This window comes from Eptesicus fuscus, chromosome 23 (assembly GCF_027574615.1).
Source record: "Eptesicus fuscus isolate TK198812 chromosome 23, DD_ASM_mEF_20220401, whole genome shotgun sequence".
NCBI classification, from domain to species: Eukaryota; Metazoa; Chordata; class Mammalia; order Chiroptera; family Vespertilionidae; genus Eptesicus; species Eptesicus fuscus.
Genome location: NC_072495.1, coordinates 22,912,895 through 22,929,035, shown reverse-complemented (window position 1 = coordinate 22,929,035; position 16,141 = coordinate 22,912,895). Strand labels below are relative to the sequence as shown.

Genomic DNA, 16,141 nt, shown 5'->3' with positions numbered 1-16,141 from the left:
AAGATTCCTGGTTCCATGTGAAAAAGAACAATAGAGTCTCCCTTTTCTAGGCAGAAGCGTTGAGTTTTGGTGATGCTCAAGCCAGCTGTTCCTTTAAGGCAGCTGTTTATGACACTGATGGGCAGTGTTACTGCTGCCAACAGTCTCTCACCACCAGGTACGGGGTGCGGCGTGGCTCCTCTCTACGGCCACCTGCTTCCTTTGGGCAATGACTCTGACCCCTGGCTGCACATCGGCATCCCCGGGAGCTAAAGAAACCCTCAGGGCTCCGGCTGCACGCCGGGCCCGTGGCATCGCAGTCTCCAGTGAGCGTGAACACCTCCCAGGGGACTCCCAGGCGCGGTCAAGGCCGAGCCTCCTGGACCACCGCTCTCCACCTCCCCTGCCTGGTGAGAATCGTGACCCTCCAGTTTCAGAGTGACCTGGGAAGCCTTTTTTTGAGTTTTTACGGTCAAGAAACCCAAAAAGGTGGTTTTTGTTGTTAAACCAAACATTCGTTTCAATGAGACCAAATAGAACTTAAATCCACCCATTTAGTCCCTGCGGACTGTCGGGGTTAACTGGCTGTGTGGCCTGGGGCAATGAGTTCACCTCTCGGGACCTTCTGAAAATGGAGCCAGTGATGCCATGCTCACCAGGCAACTGGGGGAGGCAGAGAGGGGCCTTTGGCAAAGGACTTAGCGCAGCGCCTGGTGCATTTACCGTGAAGGTCGCAGCACCCCGGCTTTCAGTGCACGCTAGTCCTGGGATCGTCATAATAAAAAGCACTCCCAACGGCGGGTGCCTTCCCTGAGCGGCCCAGTCAGCATTCCTCCTTAGTTCCTGACTAAGAGGCAGCCACGTGGAGTTTTCGTTAAGTCAATAAGCAGGACTCACAGACACAGTGGGGCAGGCGGGACGTCCAGATGGGGGTGCCGGTCTCACGGCTGTAGCAGGTCAGAAGCGAGCTCCCCTCCAGCACGAAGCCGGGCTCGCACGTGTACTGGATGGTGGTGCCCACCAGCAGCACGGGGTCCGAAATCAAGCGGGTCGAGTGGTCCACTTCTCCGGGGTCGGTGCAGTACATAACTACGCGAGACGAAACCAGACCAGGTGCGCGTTAGGGCTCTCGGTCACCATGATGAATGACAGAAGGATCTAGAAAGGTTCCTAACTTAGCTGTTTTCCCGCTTGGAAGATAATGCACCTCGGGTGCACCAAAGGTGGCTGGAGACTAGGCCGGGATGAAAGAGATTTGGATGTCAAACCACTTTCAGGAATTTGCCCAAAGATATGTTTGCTTTGCATCAGGGCCCAAAGACCTATGTACGATACACAGCCTCGTACACCTCCGAACGTAGCTCCTCCCTCTGCTATCAGGAACATTTCCCTTTCTACCCCTTTTCAAGACACCAGATCCAGCTGCCACCAGACATGGCTGGCCCCACGCCTGAGGGGACAGGCAGGAGGAACCAGGAGACTGGGGCAGATGCTGTGTGGATGAGGTCAGCCACCCACTCTAGGGGTTTGAACTGGGACTCCATGGTCCAGCTTAATTTGTTTTGCTTGGCTACTACTGGAATTTTAAAGACCTGAATTTGAATGATGTTTTCACACAGGCTACATACATTCCCCTTTGCCACAGTCCATACCACTCCCTATTGTCTGACATGAGTCTATTTCACTCATTTACTTTACCTGCCAGGCTTCTGAGGGCACCTGAGAGTGAGATCCCTCCCTAGGCCTACAGAATGACATCTGTGAGCAGCACCAATGAGGTGGTGGAGTAGAAGGGAGGCCAGATTCCACATTAAATAACTCCACTGCATCATGAAAAAACAAAACAACAAAACAAAACAAAGAAGCCAGCGAGGATTCACCACCCGCTGACCTAGGAGAAAACAGGACCATGCTTACTTTTCTCACAAAACGGGGGATCACTGCTCCAGCTGAGGTCCCACTGGCAGGTGAGGGTGTCGCTCCCCACGATGTCGTAGCCGGGGTCACACTGGTAGGTGATTCTGGCTCCCCTCACGAGCTCCGTATGCGAAGTGGTTTTCCAGCCGTTCTGGATCTCGGGCAGATCGGAGCAGGAGTCATTCCTTGACACCTCTTTAAAAACAAAGACGTCATCCTCACCTGGGGAGGTGGCCTTCTGCTTTAGGAATGTCAGAGGAAAAACATGTCCCAAACCCCTAAAAACAGTAAGAACACTTAACCGTGTGATTTTACAATGACCTTTTCCTGTGGGTCCCTGAACTTATGCAACCATTCTCTTGGTTTGATAAAGTTACTTTAGTACCAGACAGAATCCTAACTCTGCTACTTACTAGCAGTGTGACTGGGCATGATCACTTCTCCTTGTGTCTCATGGCAACAATTGCACTGACTTGCCAGCCACAGCAGAGAGCCACTTTGGAAGAGGAGCCACCAGCCACAGTCGAGCCTTCAAATGATCACAGCCCTGGCTGACATCTTGATTACAGCCTCATGACAGACTCTGAGCCCAAACCACCCAACATTAGCTCCTGAATTCATGACCCACACAAACTGTGACAAAATAAATATTTATTGCTAATTTTGGGAGGTAATTTGTTACACGGCAATAGGTAGCTAATACACTCAGCCTCATCCTAAGAATGTCTGTAAATCCATGGGTTTGATGGATTAGGTGGTAAATACTTTTGTAATACAGGCAAAGATCAATACTTACCTATCAAAGTAAAAATAATTGTCGGTGCATTCTTCAAATCACACTGCATATCATGGGTGCATATTATCAAAGGCTAGATGCAGCTTATTATCACAGGTATTTCCTCTGGCATAATTTTGTTCTTCTTCAGCAAACTCTCATTACTAAGGTAGTCATCCAAAGTCCATTGTTACTCTTCTTGCTTCCAAGTGCCCACCGCCCAGATTGCGAGAAAGAGCTAATTACGCTGTATAATTAATTTGCAGTTCTTATGTGCTTCTGGGGAGAGCAAAGCACTTGCACTGTCTGCGGGAAAGTCATGCGGAGAAACAAGCGATGGGTTTTCCTGGGGTTTCATCGTGGTTTTATGTGGGGAAGGGAGAGCTCCCGGCTGTCTGCAAGGAGGAGGGGGAGGGAGAGGGCATCGAGGACTGCTTGGTGGGGAACAGGAGGCTCTATTTTTAGGTCTTTGAAGAATCAGCCAAGCCCTGGATTTAGGACACAGCTGCAAATGCTGGAATTCTGGTTGAAAGGGGTGAGATGGGGCAAGTACTGGATGCGTGGTCTGCCTTGTGCCAAATGCTTTGCCGGGAAAGGTTTGCTCGTCTGACTTTTTTGATGTGAGCCAACATGGCTGCACATCCCTGTGGGAACCCGGTCTCCTTTGTGGCATTCATCACATTTGCGACTCCTCAGCTGTGGCCATCATGTAGCAGAGCCTTGACTTAGATCGTGGCCCCATTGTTGACACATTCAGTGGCCTTGGGTAGGTCACGTAGCCTTCCTCTTCTTCAGTTCCTAGACTCCACTCCCAGAGACCCTGCAGATTCAGGACTCTGCATATTCACCAAACATCCCAGGTGGAGGTTCTAGAATGATCTGTCCCTATGGGCCCCTCACTCTGCTAAGAATGAGAAAACTGGCCTAGGAGTGGGAGGGCTTCCCTTCTCATCCTCTTTATGTCTTTTAGAAGCTGTGTGACGCCTGTCACGTCAATAAACATCTCTGAGCTTCACTGTCCTCAATCCTCGAGTGGCAACACAAAACACGACCCTGTCTGTCCCTAAGGGCAAGGTGAATGCCAATCAACGTGTCGGGTATGACAGGAACACTGAGATGACTTATATGGAATCATTCATTTGTTTGACTAAGATTTCTGTGAGCACCTCCCATATGCCAGGCACCAGGAAAACAGGCATCTGAAGTCATGTTTCTAGTTTTTATGGTCAAGGTCAGCACCATCGTCTAACCTTTGGGCAAAATAAATACCCAAATGCACTGAATATATGCCACCATTTACCATCTTATACTCATGACAGACATCACTAATCAATCACAGCAATCTCTTTCATTGGATCCAGCGGAAACCTTCCAGTCCTCAACACAGCACTCCAGGGAGCCACTCACTGTTTTCTGATTGGAGTGGAGTTACAATATAGAGCTTATTTATTATCCTAGGATTAGTGACCAACATCTCTTTGAAAAACACTGCTTACTCATCTCTGCTTTTTTATTTATTCCCTTCCCTCCCATGCACTTGGCCAAAGACACTAGCAAAGCACAAGAAGCAATGATGAGAATGGGTATTTGCTTCTGTGTGTGCAAAGGAGGTCAGAACCATGTAAGCCCAGAGTATTCCTGTGTAAGGTTCTGGCAGCTGCCACAGTAGGTAAGCCTTGACCAGCTCCCAGAGCTGGGGGCTAGGCCTTGCGATCAGTCTAGGAGCTTCAGAATTCTCTACAAGTTCACAGAAACCCCTGACACTTCGTCTGATTCCTCTACTAAATGGGAATTGCATTTGTGTCTGGTTAAATCTAGACCTATGAAAGCAAATACCGTATTTTCCGGCGTATAAGACGACTTTTTAACCCAGGAAAATCTTCTCAAAAGTTGGGGGTCGTCTTATACGCTGGGTGTCATCTTATAGGACGGGTATATCCCAAACTCTATATTTTAACTAGAAAAGTTGGGGGTCGTCTTATACGCCCAGTTGTCTTATACGCCGAAAATACGGTACCTAGCCCATGCCGTGGCAGACATCACTAATTAACCGTGCCATTCTTTCCCACCGACGTCCGGCATGACCTCCTCAGAATTCTTTTCAACATGGTCTTCAGCACTGGTGGTCCCCAGCAACTGATGGGCATCAGAACGGAATACAGAGGCTCACTTGCCTTCCCTGTAAAATTAACTGGGTGTTTCTTTGACAAAAATAAGAGCCAAGGGGACGCTTCTCCCTTTTCTGTGTGTCACCCACATTCTCCAGGCTGTGTGCCCCCGGGGAAGTGGTCTCTGGAGCTCCGCCCTTGCTTCTCCACAGCATCAGGGCACGGTCCCGACACTGCCTTATGAACAGACCCCCTCTTGCATGTTCACGTGAAGACCAGGCATTTGAGGATGGAATAAAATAATATGGAGAAGAGTGCTTGCCAACTTCAAATTGCCACACAAATCTAAGTTTCAGCTTCGGTTACCAAGAGCGCCTCCTCCTCAAGATGCTGCCAGTGGAGCCTGGGCCAGACGCTCCGGGCACCCTTGGGGAGCCTGGATAGAGTCAGCTTCCTGCTGCCGAGCTGGATGCAGACCTGGAAGACTGACTCAGGCACCAGAGGAGAGAGAAGAGCGAAACTATGACCTCATCTTCTGGCGGGAAGGGGGAGCAGTCTAAGGATAGAGTGAAGCCAAGTCTCCGGACACTCTCCCTCCAAAGGCAGCTGACTGGGGAGGGCACCTCGCCTGGAAGCCAGCAGGAGCCGTCCCCTATGCCCAGGGCACCCCCCAGGGAACAGTGGGACAAGCATGCACAGCAGCAGGAATAACACGACATAACACATTTAGCAGCACAACCCAGGGTAAATAGGCCCCTGAGAAACATAAGATCAACATTTGTGTTTGCCGCTCTGACGGCTGCCAATAGAGCAGGCAGGGATGAGAAGTGTCCACCAGCTGGAAGTAAGAACAGGCGCTCATTGCCCCGGCCGGTGTGGCTCGGTTGGTTGAGCGCAGTCCCGAGCACCAATAGGTCGCCTAAGGACTCTTCTGCCAGTGGAGACAGCCCTTTCTCCCCCCTCCCATGCTTTAGGACCAACAGATGCAGGTGATGTCTGTCTTATTCCTCAGCGTGGCTTCCAAACCATTGATCTCCCCCCATCGTTTACAAAAATTGCTAAGTCCAAGTGAATTTCAGACTTGACCATCCAATACCTCTCATGTTTTGTCCACCCACACCCTCCCCTCCTCACTCCCCAGCTGTAAAGCCCCTTATTCACTACTGGCTCCACCCCGCACCCCTGCTCAGCCTCTTAACACTGGAGGGTCCCAAGCTCCATCCTGGACCCTGTCCTCTTCTCTATCTAGACTGTGTGTGATCTGATCCCGTCCCCTGGTTTTAAACAACGCCTGTCTATACTTCACTGACTCCTACGTTCTTCCTCCGACCTTGAAATCTCCCATCAACTCCAGGTTATCTAACACCCCACACGAAGCCTCCTCAAGTTATGAGGCTTTAATCTACCAAGTCCTGATATCGACCGACCAACCGACCGTGTGAAGTAGGCATCACATTTCCATTTCACAGACAACAAAAAGGAGGCCCAGAGAGGTGAAGTGACTTGCCCCAGGTCACAAAGCCATTGGTAACAGTGCTGAGACTCAAACCCCGGTCCTTCTGATTCAGGTCTTAAAAACTACACATACTCACTGTGCCTATATATGAAAAGCCCCACGAAACACAAAATCCCCCTGAAAAAGATACAGCTACAGGACATCACCTTAACCGGTATTCTAAATACAAGGGGAAAAAAGTTGACCAGAGGAGTCACCTACCCACATAGTTCATGATAAATCCCTGGCCCTTCCCGAAGATGAGGCCGGCGGGGTCGGAGTGGAACTGGATGGTCAGGTCTGGCGTGGACGAGTACAGCTTCTGGGGGCCACTGCTCCCCAGGTACTGCCCCAGGATGTGGGGCATGACCTCGTCACCGTCGTAGATGGTCAGGATGTCGCTGTTGCTCAGGTTCAGGCTGAGGGGCAGAGAGAAGGGGGCGTGGCGAAGCAAAGTTAGGGGCGTTCAACAAGCTTTTGATTTATTTTTTTCAGGCAACACACACTTTCTTTTTTTTTTAATTTAAATTCACTCTTTTATTTTTTTTAAAATATATTTTATTGATGTTTTACAGAGAGGAAGGGAAAGAGAGAGTTAGAAACATCGATCAGCTGTCTCTTGCACACCCCCTACTGGGGATGTGCCCGCAACCAAGGTACATGCCCTTGACAGGAATCGAACCTGGGACCTTTCAGTCCGCAGGCTGACGCTCTATCCACTGAACCAAACCGGTTTCGGCAACACACACTTTCTTGAGACGTACGAGGTGTCAGGTGCCGGGCTAGGAACTGGGGCTGAGGTGGGCATGGACTCCCAATGTGATCAGGACATGCCGATCCTCCTACAAGCCTGACCCAGGGGTTGGTGGGTGGACTGAGCTTTTGAAGACTCCTTCATGAAACCGTCTTCCCTGCATGGTGCTCCCTGCAGAGTCCAATGCGGCATCGTAAGCAGAACTGTCTTCCATGCCCCCAATATCAACAGCCGTTTCTCGGGTGAAACCAAGTGTTGGGCCCTGGGCTACGTGCTGGGGGAGTGGCCTGGGCCTCTCACTCTTCGTTGATGCAGAACAAGCTGCGTGCTTGTTAGTTACCATGTGTGTTTTCGTGTCAGATGAAACGATCCCTCCATTTACCATGTGGACAACTCCTCAAAATCAACCTGGTCATCCGTTATGCTTAGAGGGTGGGGCAGAGGGTGGGGTGCTCGAGCCTGCGATCACTATTCATCGCATCCAAGGACGACATGTTTTCAAGGACTCAAACTCAAGAAAGCACCTTGACACTATCTGGACTGCAATGGACAGATAATGCTCTAGAATAGCTGTCACCAACCGGTGGTCCGCAGACTACTGGTGGTCCATGAGATCCGAAAGGTAGGCGACTGCTGATCTAGAAAGCACTTCAACATGCCACGGAAATGTGTGCCATGTTAGGCATCCTGGCTAAAACTGATCTCTGATAGAGGGAATGCCAGCTTGCATCAATCATGGATAGATTATTAACACAAGCCTCTCTCCTTTCTTTCTCCTTATTCCCCCCAACCCCTCTCTCTTCCCTTTCTCTCTTACGCCTTTCTCCTGCCCTGGTGTCCCTCTCCCTAATATTTTTTGAGCACCTACTATGTGCCAGGCACTGTGCTCTGCTCAGAAGACACAAGGAGTCACAGAGCAGTGATATGTTTAGACTAGCAAGCCAGGGATTGTGGTAGGAGTTATGATCAAGGTGAGTGCAAGTTGAGGGCTTTAACTCAGACTGGGAGCATCATGGAGGCCTCCCTGGAAGAGGTGATCCTTGCTTCTGATCCATAAGAAAGAGTGAGGCAGACAAGCAGAGACATGGGGAGAAAGCAAAGCCCCAGGCAGCAGGGAAAAGGGAGAGAGGTCATGGCTCCTGAAGGAATTTGCCTGGTGGTCAGCACGTGTGGGTGTGGGTACAGACATGGGAACCTGGAGAGACTGCGGGAGTCAGCCCATGAAGGGCTTCGAGAGCCAAGTGTAGGCGTTAGGATGTCATCGTGCCGGGAATGGGAGACGGTGAAGGGTTTTATCAGGCGTCTCCTGCCTGAGCTATCCACCGCCAGAGGAGAGGGGTGGTCCAGGAAAGGGCCCCGAGTGAAGTTTCTGCAACTCATGCAGACTGACCCCAGCCCTCCCTCTGACGGCTTCACCCAACTTGGGCGGTGCTTGCTGCAGCCGGTCTCGGAGAGGGGAGAAGGGGTGGGAACCATCCATCTGGTACTTCAGTTAGTAAGACCAAAACAGAAACGTGAGGCACGCAGCTGAAGATTTACCTCTGGAGGGCAGGGCTGTATTTTATTCACCGCCACATCTTCCACGGCACCTCCCACAATTCCTCAGGTAGAGCCTTGCCAGGGGTGGCGCAGGGAGACTAGACTCACTGCCCTGTAACCTCTACCAGCTTCCCCGGCTCCACCCGAAAACATCCTCTCCCCGCAAAAGCTCGTGTGGAGCTTAGCACCCGGAGCTCCAGAGCCCCGGGCCACGCCTGCAGGGAGCACGTCTACCCTCCTCAGCACCGCGTCCCGGTTCTCAGGGAGGTGCTGAGGGTGTGCTGGATGAATCAGCTCCAGCCCAGGATGGATGTCCAGGTTCCAGCCTCAGCTCCAGGTTGGATTGTGGCTCTGACTCCATCTCTGCTGGGGACCTTGCCCCCAAACAGACTCTTACCTGTCAGCCTTGGGGGGTGGGACCCCTCTCCTCCTGGCTGCTTTCAACTCTTGCTCCCGGGGGTTCATTCAAAAGCTGTAAGTGAGTGGAGCTGCCCCAAAGGATTTCTGCCCGCCCACCTCCTGGGCCCCTCTTGCCTACATACAATCTCCATTCTTCTCAGTGAAAGTCACCGGAATCAAGCCTGATGCCATGCCGCCTCGACATGCCTGATAAGCCATTCCAACGCCAACCCTAGCCGTGAGCAGCGGGGCTCTGGCTTCCTCTCTCTCCTCACCCTGACTCTGCTCTACGCACACTCTGTGGTCGGAGCATTAGCCGCTGTTTGTGGGTCCACTTCTGACACCCTCTTTTACCTCCTCCCTGTTCCAGGGCAGTGAAAGCACGGGTCCCATCGGATATCTGAAGAAAGATCTCCCGAGACCCCCATTTAGCTTTTGAATAACAAGGATGCTGCCTCCTGAGTACCAAGCACTCAAACCACAACAATGCCACAAACAAAGACTTACGATCCTCCCATTTTACAGATAACAAAACTGAGGCTCAACTGGGAGAAACCACTTGCCCAAGGTCACACACAAATAAGACTTAGGGTTCAAACCTAGGTCTGTCAGATGCCAAAGCCTGAGATAGGAACCATTATTTTATAGGATGTTTCATGAAAGCCACGGATACATCTCCAATGAATTGTGCCGGGTTCAGTCTTGTATCAGAAAATGTGAATAAAAATTACAACTAAAACCTGCAAGATGGAAACCCCATCTGACCGCCCCCTCACCCCCATCCTGACACGTCCTTTGCTCTCATGACATCATTGCTAACGTTTATTTGATTAAACCTGTGATTTCCAACACTCTCTCTCCCACTACGGCAATATTTCTTCTCTCTACAGACTCCCTGTTCTACAAAGATTTTTGTCCCCGACACGTTATGTATCTCCTGGTAACAATTAAATTTGTTTTGTTTTGTTGCCATTATTGATCCTGTATAACAGAGGATGTAATAAAATCAGTGCTAAACTGGTTATTTAGTCTGGCTGGCTTTATTTCGGTAGATATGAGATTTCTCTAATGGTTTTTGAAATATTTAAAGAGTCTGGGAAGAACACATAAGCAACCAGTTCTAGTGGTTGCCTCGAGGGAGGGGACCAGGAGAGGGGGGGTGTTTGCTGGGGAAAAGTGGGAAGCAATTTTCACAGCAGACCCTTTTGTACCTTTGGGGTTTTGAATCATGTGCGTGTATTACTTCTTCAAAAACAGATAAAAACAGCCTGAGGGACCCTCATTATTTTTTTCCACTAGGGTCTAGACAGCCAGAGAGGTGAGGATAGAATGCAAATTTGAATGACAGATTAGCAAGCTTTTTTCTGGTGGAGAAATTCTTGTTTTGGCCAATAGAGGGCAGTGTAGCCTAAGCTTGGTATGGGGTGGGGTTGGGGGGGGGGCGGAAGGCGTGGAAGCGGTAGGTGGGCTTTGTAACTGTGGAGCTGGAGTTAATATTCCACAGAAGGCGTAAGAAGAAATGATGACCAAGCCACCTTGCTTTCCTTTTTTTCTTTCTAAACCAACGCCTGACCTTTGCCTAGAAATCTTGCCGTTAAAGGCTTTCCCCGGTGATCTTCACAAGATGATGTTAGCTACACACACATATTTGACAATGTCTGATGGCTATGTACTTATTTGAATGTGAATTAGAAAAAATATATAAATATACAGTTTGCACAGCCAACTTCTAATTTCACGGACATTATTTTGCTTAGAGTAAGCAGAGTGAAAAAGGCAAGCCAATTTAGAAGCAGTTTAAGGGGGGAAGAAAAGGAGTGGCTGGTAATAGAAAGTGGACTGTGGAGACAGCAAAAATTAGCTCACAGAATAAAGTGCGGCTGCTCAGCTTTTCAGGACGGCCGGGAGGCCCACAGTCAGCCCGCCCCCTGCCATTTCTGCTGTCTCAACATCTTTGTACCCCAGACCCTTTGTATCCCCCGTAGACCTGCCTTAGCGTATGCTGCCCCCTCTACCTGGAATGCCTCTCCTCACCTCTCTGCTTGACATTTTACTAATTCCTTAAGGTCCTGCTATGCGCCCCACCCACTCGACATTTACAGCGACATAACCAGCCATGGGCTCCATAGGCTTCCTACAGGCTGGGAGCTGTTCTAAGCACCTCACAGGCACTATTTCCTTTTACCATCAGACAGACACCGTGAATACTGCTGTTGCCACCCATTTCGCAGATAAGCAAACGGAGGCACCCAGAGGTAAAGAACCATTCTGAAGCTCACAGAGCCGGTCAACCAGAGAGCCAGAATCCAAACCTCTGAAGTAGAAGGCAGAACCTCAGCATAGACCACGGGACTCCACCTGCCCGGGTCCGCATGTCCCTGAAACCCAGTACGGGGCGCGGCACAGGTGAAGTAAATTACACGAATGAATTATGGTGAATTTATCTCCATTTCCCAGATGAGCAAACTGAGGCACGGAGGGGTTATGAAACGACTTTCCTAAGAAAATAGCATCTTGCAAGTAAGGCAGGATCCCCACAGGACAGCAGAGACGGTGATGAAATAGACCATAGGATTTAAATAAGGGGAACAAGAGAACCGAAGTCCATAGATGCAGTTGGAGGTACGATCAAACTTTGATAAAACACATGTTTTTCTGGAAGGCCAGAAAACAAGTCCTGTTTAGAGTTTCTTGGTGTCCATTTCTGATCGGGTCCCTCCAACCACATAGCAAGGTGGTCAGAGAAAAGGTTAGGGATCCCATTTGACAGAGGGGTCAACTGAGCCCAGCCAGGCCCCGATCCCAAGGCCTCCGCTCCTTCTTGATGCCGCACCGCCAGCACCAAATGCTGCTCAGCACGGGGGATTGCTGAGGGCCCTTCGGCCCAGTGCTAATTTGGTTTCCCTTTAATTTGATAAAATGGCAGACACCACAAGAAAGCATGTCTACTCCAGGGAGGGCACGAAAAACCAATCTTGTTGGCTCCCTAAAAGGACACTGGAAAGCATAAAAAACGAGCAGTTTTCTTATTTGCTTCTGTCTTCCTCCCCTTGTCCTCGTCTTCCTCTCTCCCTCCCTCTCTCCCCCAATATTCACCAAGTATTTGTCTGGGCCGACTCGGAGCCCAGTCCCCGTCCGGTGGTTCTCAGTCCTGGCTGCACCTGAGCGTCGCTGGGGAGATTTAGATGATGCCCAGGCTGCACCCCAGACTAATGAGGCCCTCAGCCTCTCCGGGGGTGGGGTCCTGGCGCCTGCGTTCTTAAAGATCCAGGAGGCAGCCAGGACTGAAAGCGGCTGCTCTGAGGTTTCCGTGGCGATGAGACACAGTCTCTGTTTTCTAGTCTTTTTTCTTTCTTGTTTTTCCTTTCTCCCCCTTTTCTCCCCTTTTCAATCAATTCTCCTCTTCGGCCCAAAAGGAAAGAGAAGAAGAAAGAGCCCCCGCCTCCCTGCGCTGGGCATGCTTTCCTCTGGGGCCACCACACAGGCTGAGCGGCTTCCCATTTCCACATCCCTGGACTGAGAAGTCTCAGAACAGGGCAGGTAAAGCTTCGTCAGGGCCAATGACATGATACCCCTCACCCAGCACTGGACCTGGGGAACCCCACAGCTCTGGGCTGCTTCGCCTACTAAAATCGGTCCCTAATCACCCTGGTGTTTTTGCTCCGTCTCAAGAAACAGTGCTAAAAGAATGGGCTCTGGATAAACATCCTAGATGTCCTGGTTTGTAGTTGGGTGACCTTGAAAAAGCAGCTGAACATCTCTGAGCCTCAGTATCCTCACCTATAAAATGGGGAAAATATCATCGAGAGCGGTAAGTAACATAACCAGTGCCAGGAATTCAATTAAAAGGGCATCTTTCATCTTAAAAATATCGATAATGAACTACACGGTCTGCTAGGAGGTGAATGGATTTGGCAACAAAATCTGGTGTTGGGGGACCTCAGTGAGAGGTACCCCACCTGCCACTTCTCTGCTCTGTGATGATGGACAGGTCCCTTGCTCAGTCTGGGCTTCAGTGTTCAGATGAAAATTTCAGAATCCATGAATTGTAAAAAAAAAAAAATTCCTTAACAACGGCCATGGCCCAGACACCATGGGAGGAATTCATCGTCACCACCACCCCAGCTGCCAAAGAAACGATCGGGCGCGTGCCCCGTGTCAGGCCCTTGCCCAGTCTTCGTCCACTCAGACTCTAAGAGGGGGGTCCATTATTACCCTCCCTTGGAAGAGAGGAAAGCGAGGCTCAGAAAAGTGAAATAACTTGTCCGAGGTCACGGAGCCAAGCAGAAGAGCTGGGATCGGAAACCAAGGCTTCCTCCCACAAGCAAAGGCCTTTTCCTCTTTCTGAGAAAATTCAGGATCTCTCCAGCGTGTCCTCCCACACGATGGAAGCAGCACAGAGAGAAAGAAGTATTTTCCGAGCCTTCCAAATGCCAGGGACCACGCGTTAGGTGCGATCCTGTCTCCTTCGCTTCCTAGCTGGGGGATCGTAGGCAATTACTTCACCGCTCTGAGCCTCGGTTTCCTCACGGGTGCAATGGGGATACCGATGGGCGCGCGTAGGGTCATTATACACAGTCATGCCATTTGGAGCTTTGGATGGGAGCCGGGAGACCCGAGTTCTGGCCTCCGCTCTTCTTTGGCTGTGATAGTTTGAGTGCAAAAATGGTTTTTCGAAGCTCTGCCCCTCACTGTGTCCACAGCCTCTGCAGCAAGGCTTTGACGCATCTGCCATCAAGAAATGGAGTCTGTTTCTCCACCCCTTGAATCGGGCTGGCCCTGGCTCTGTGACTTGCTACAGGATGATGCAGACATGATGCTTCTAGTCTACCCTCAGGAGGCCGCCAATGATTCACTGTCTTGGAACTGTGGCCAGTCACCATGGGAAGAAGCTTGAGCTAGCTGTTGGAGGATGAGCGACATGTGCGGCAGAGATGAGCCATCTCCATCTGGGCCTGCCTAGACGGTCCAACAACCATCTCACCCCAAATACACGAGCAAGGTCAACTACAATCCACACAGCTGCCTACCCAACCTGTAGCTGCCCACAGGCACGAGTGAACCAGCTGAGACCAGAAAAATCACCCCACTGAGCTGTAGACTCGTGAGCAATGCGACACAGTTGGTGTTCCATGCTGCTGAGATTGGATTAATTTGTTACGCAGCAATAGCTGACTGACAGAGTGGTCTGGGGGCAGTCTCTTCCCATCTCTGGGCCTCAGGTTCTTCACCCACAACATGATGGAAGTTGGGCTCTATGAACGTTACTGTTCCTTCTCGGATTCCTTAGACCTTCGGCTCTGGGGAAATCCCTTCTCCCTCTGCTGATAGACTGGAAGACTTTTGCTTCTACGATGGCTGTTTCACCCATGACTTCTGCTGGTGTCTGAACATCTGTGCTTCTGGGGCCAGCGCTGCCCTTGACTCCTGACTCTCCCTTCTTGCCTGGCTCCCAAGCTGAATTCTTGCAGCTTGAAGCAGCGATATCACTGAAGGGTTGATCAATCATATGGTTATTGAGCTTTGCTATCAGATCCTTTTCTTTCCTGGTTAAAGAACTGTGCTGGGGCCCCTAAACGGAGATATTGAGGGCTGGGCTTTGCAGTAGAGCCAGGGAAGGGACGATGGAGCTTGGTGGAAACTTTTTTCTTTCAGAGATAGACATATATTTGCAATAGGTGCCTGGGAAATGGGGGGGGTGTCGCTTCTCTGAGCCTCAGTTTCTTCTTCTGTAAGATGGGGCTAGGGCTTTCTCCTTTGTTGAGCACCTCACTACCATTTACTGTGTGGTTAGAACACTGGTGTTGGCCCCAGAGACCTGAGTTCAAGTCTTGTCTTGGCCTCTTCCTAGCTGTGTGACCTTGGCAAGACTTCACCTCTCTAAGCCTCAATATCCTTATTTATAAAAAGGGGCTAGTCACAGCAATATCACATAGGTTTCTTTATAAGAGTTAAATGAGTTGCTATAGTAACTGGCAAATAGTAAATGCTCAATGAACGTCAGACATTGATTTTGACGATATTACGATGGTCAACATCATCGCTGAAATAATGCACGCCAAGTGTTTAGCGTAAAACCTGGCGTATAATGGGGGTGAAACTAGAGTTAGCTGAGGGTATTTGTCTATTTTATGTTAGAACCCTTACTAAGACCTTTGCTTAGTTGATTAACTTCCACACTCACCATCTCTCTTGTAAAAATTTAGCAGATATTTACTGAGCACTTGCTAGGTGCCTGGCTCTGGGGATAAAGTGAGGCAGGTAGCACCCTCCCCGCCCCCAGCCCCGAGGCCACAGAGTTAGTGAGCAGCAGAGTTGGGATTTGGCAGCTCTTTTGGACTCTGGAAGCGGTGGCAGCTCCCCTGCCACATGGCATTTTCAAGGCTTCGGCCTCTGTGCTCAGCTCTTGCAGCCACGCTCAGTGGTCCATTTGGTCCTAACTATGACTTGCTGTGTGATGCTGGGTAAGTTACCTCCACTCTCTGCACCCCCCCACCCCCCAGGGCTTCCATTCTTTGATGTCTTCACCAATAATTCCTTAGTTGTTTTATTTGCCATTCTAGGCTTTATTTTGAGATAGATAGATATTTAACATATCCTTAGGGATTTAAAAAGTTCACGCTCAGTTGTGTATTAGCGTTAAGTGGCAGATCCCTGATGGAGCTGGGAGGTTCATGGAGGGTTAGGGACTAGGTATTTGGGGTGCGGAGGAGGTTTAGCCTGGGGGCTCCTGACTCATTTTAAGATTGTGCACCTCTTCCCACCTCCAAACCAACAATGCAAAGCAGATGATCCTAATTACTGCTGCATTCTGGGCACCCTTTGGGCACCTAACAGTCATTGTTTGCACTTGCTTGAATCCTTTGCTCTCCTGGGCCCCTCCCAGAAAACCCTGACCCCATTGCAGCTTGACTAACACTCAAGAGCCTGCTTGGATGTCACCCTCTTTGTGACATTTCTACAACCTGCCAAGGTAAATCTAGCGTCCTGCTATGGCCCCATCCCCACCCCGCCATCCACAGCTTCTCACCTTGCCTGTTTATAGCCCTACGTCTCTTCCTGAACTTGAGCGATGTCTGGGAGCCCCTTGCTTCATCACAGACAGATAGCTGGTCCCCCCAAAGGCTGTTTAAGTCAATGAAAGTGGAGGCTTCGGTGAGTGCAAACCCTGGCTC

At 50.2% G+C, this 16,141-nt stretch overlaps 1 protein-coding gene across 1 annotated transcript in view; it reads right to left on the bottom strand.

Annotated features, from left to right (window-relative positions):
* SEZ6L (seizure related 6 homolog like) overlaps positions 1–16,141 on the bottom strand; it is a 59,621-nt gene that overhangs the window by 11,269 nt on the left and 32,211 nt on the right. The window contains exons 10-12 of the mRNA XM_054712854.1: positions 6,497–6,693; positions 1,897–2,091; positions 877–1,068 (exon numbers count right to left, since the gene is read on the bottom strand). Of these exons, the coding sequence (XP_054568829.1) occupies positions 877–1,068; positions 1,897–2,091; positions 6,497–6,693 (584 nt within the window). The remainder of the gene's footprint in view (positions 1–876; positions 1,069–1,896; positions 2,092–6,496; positions 6,694–16,141) is intronic.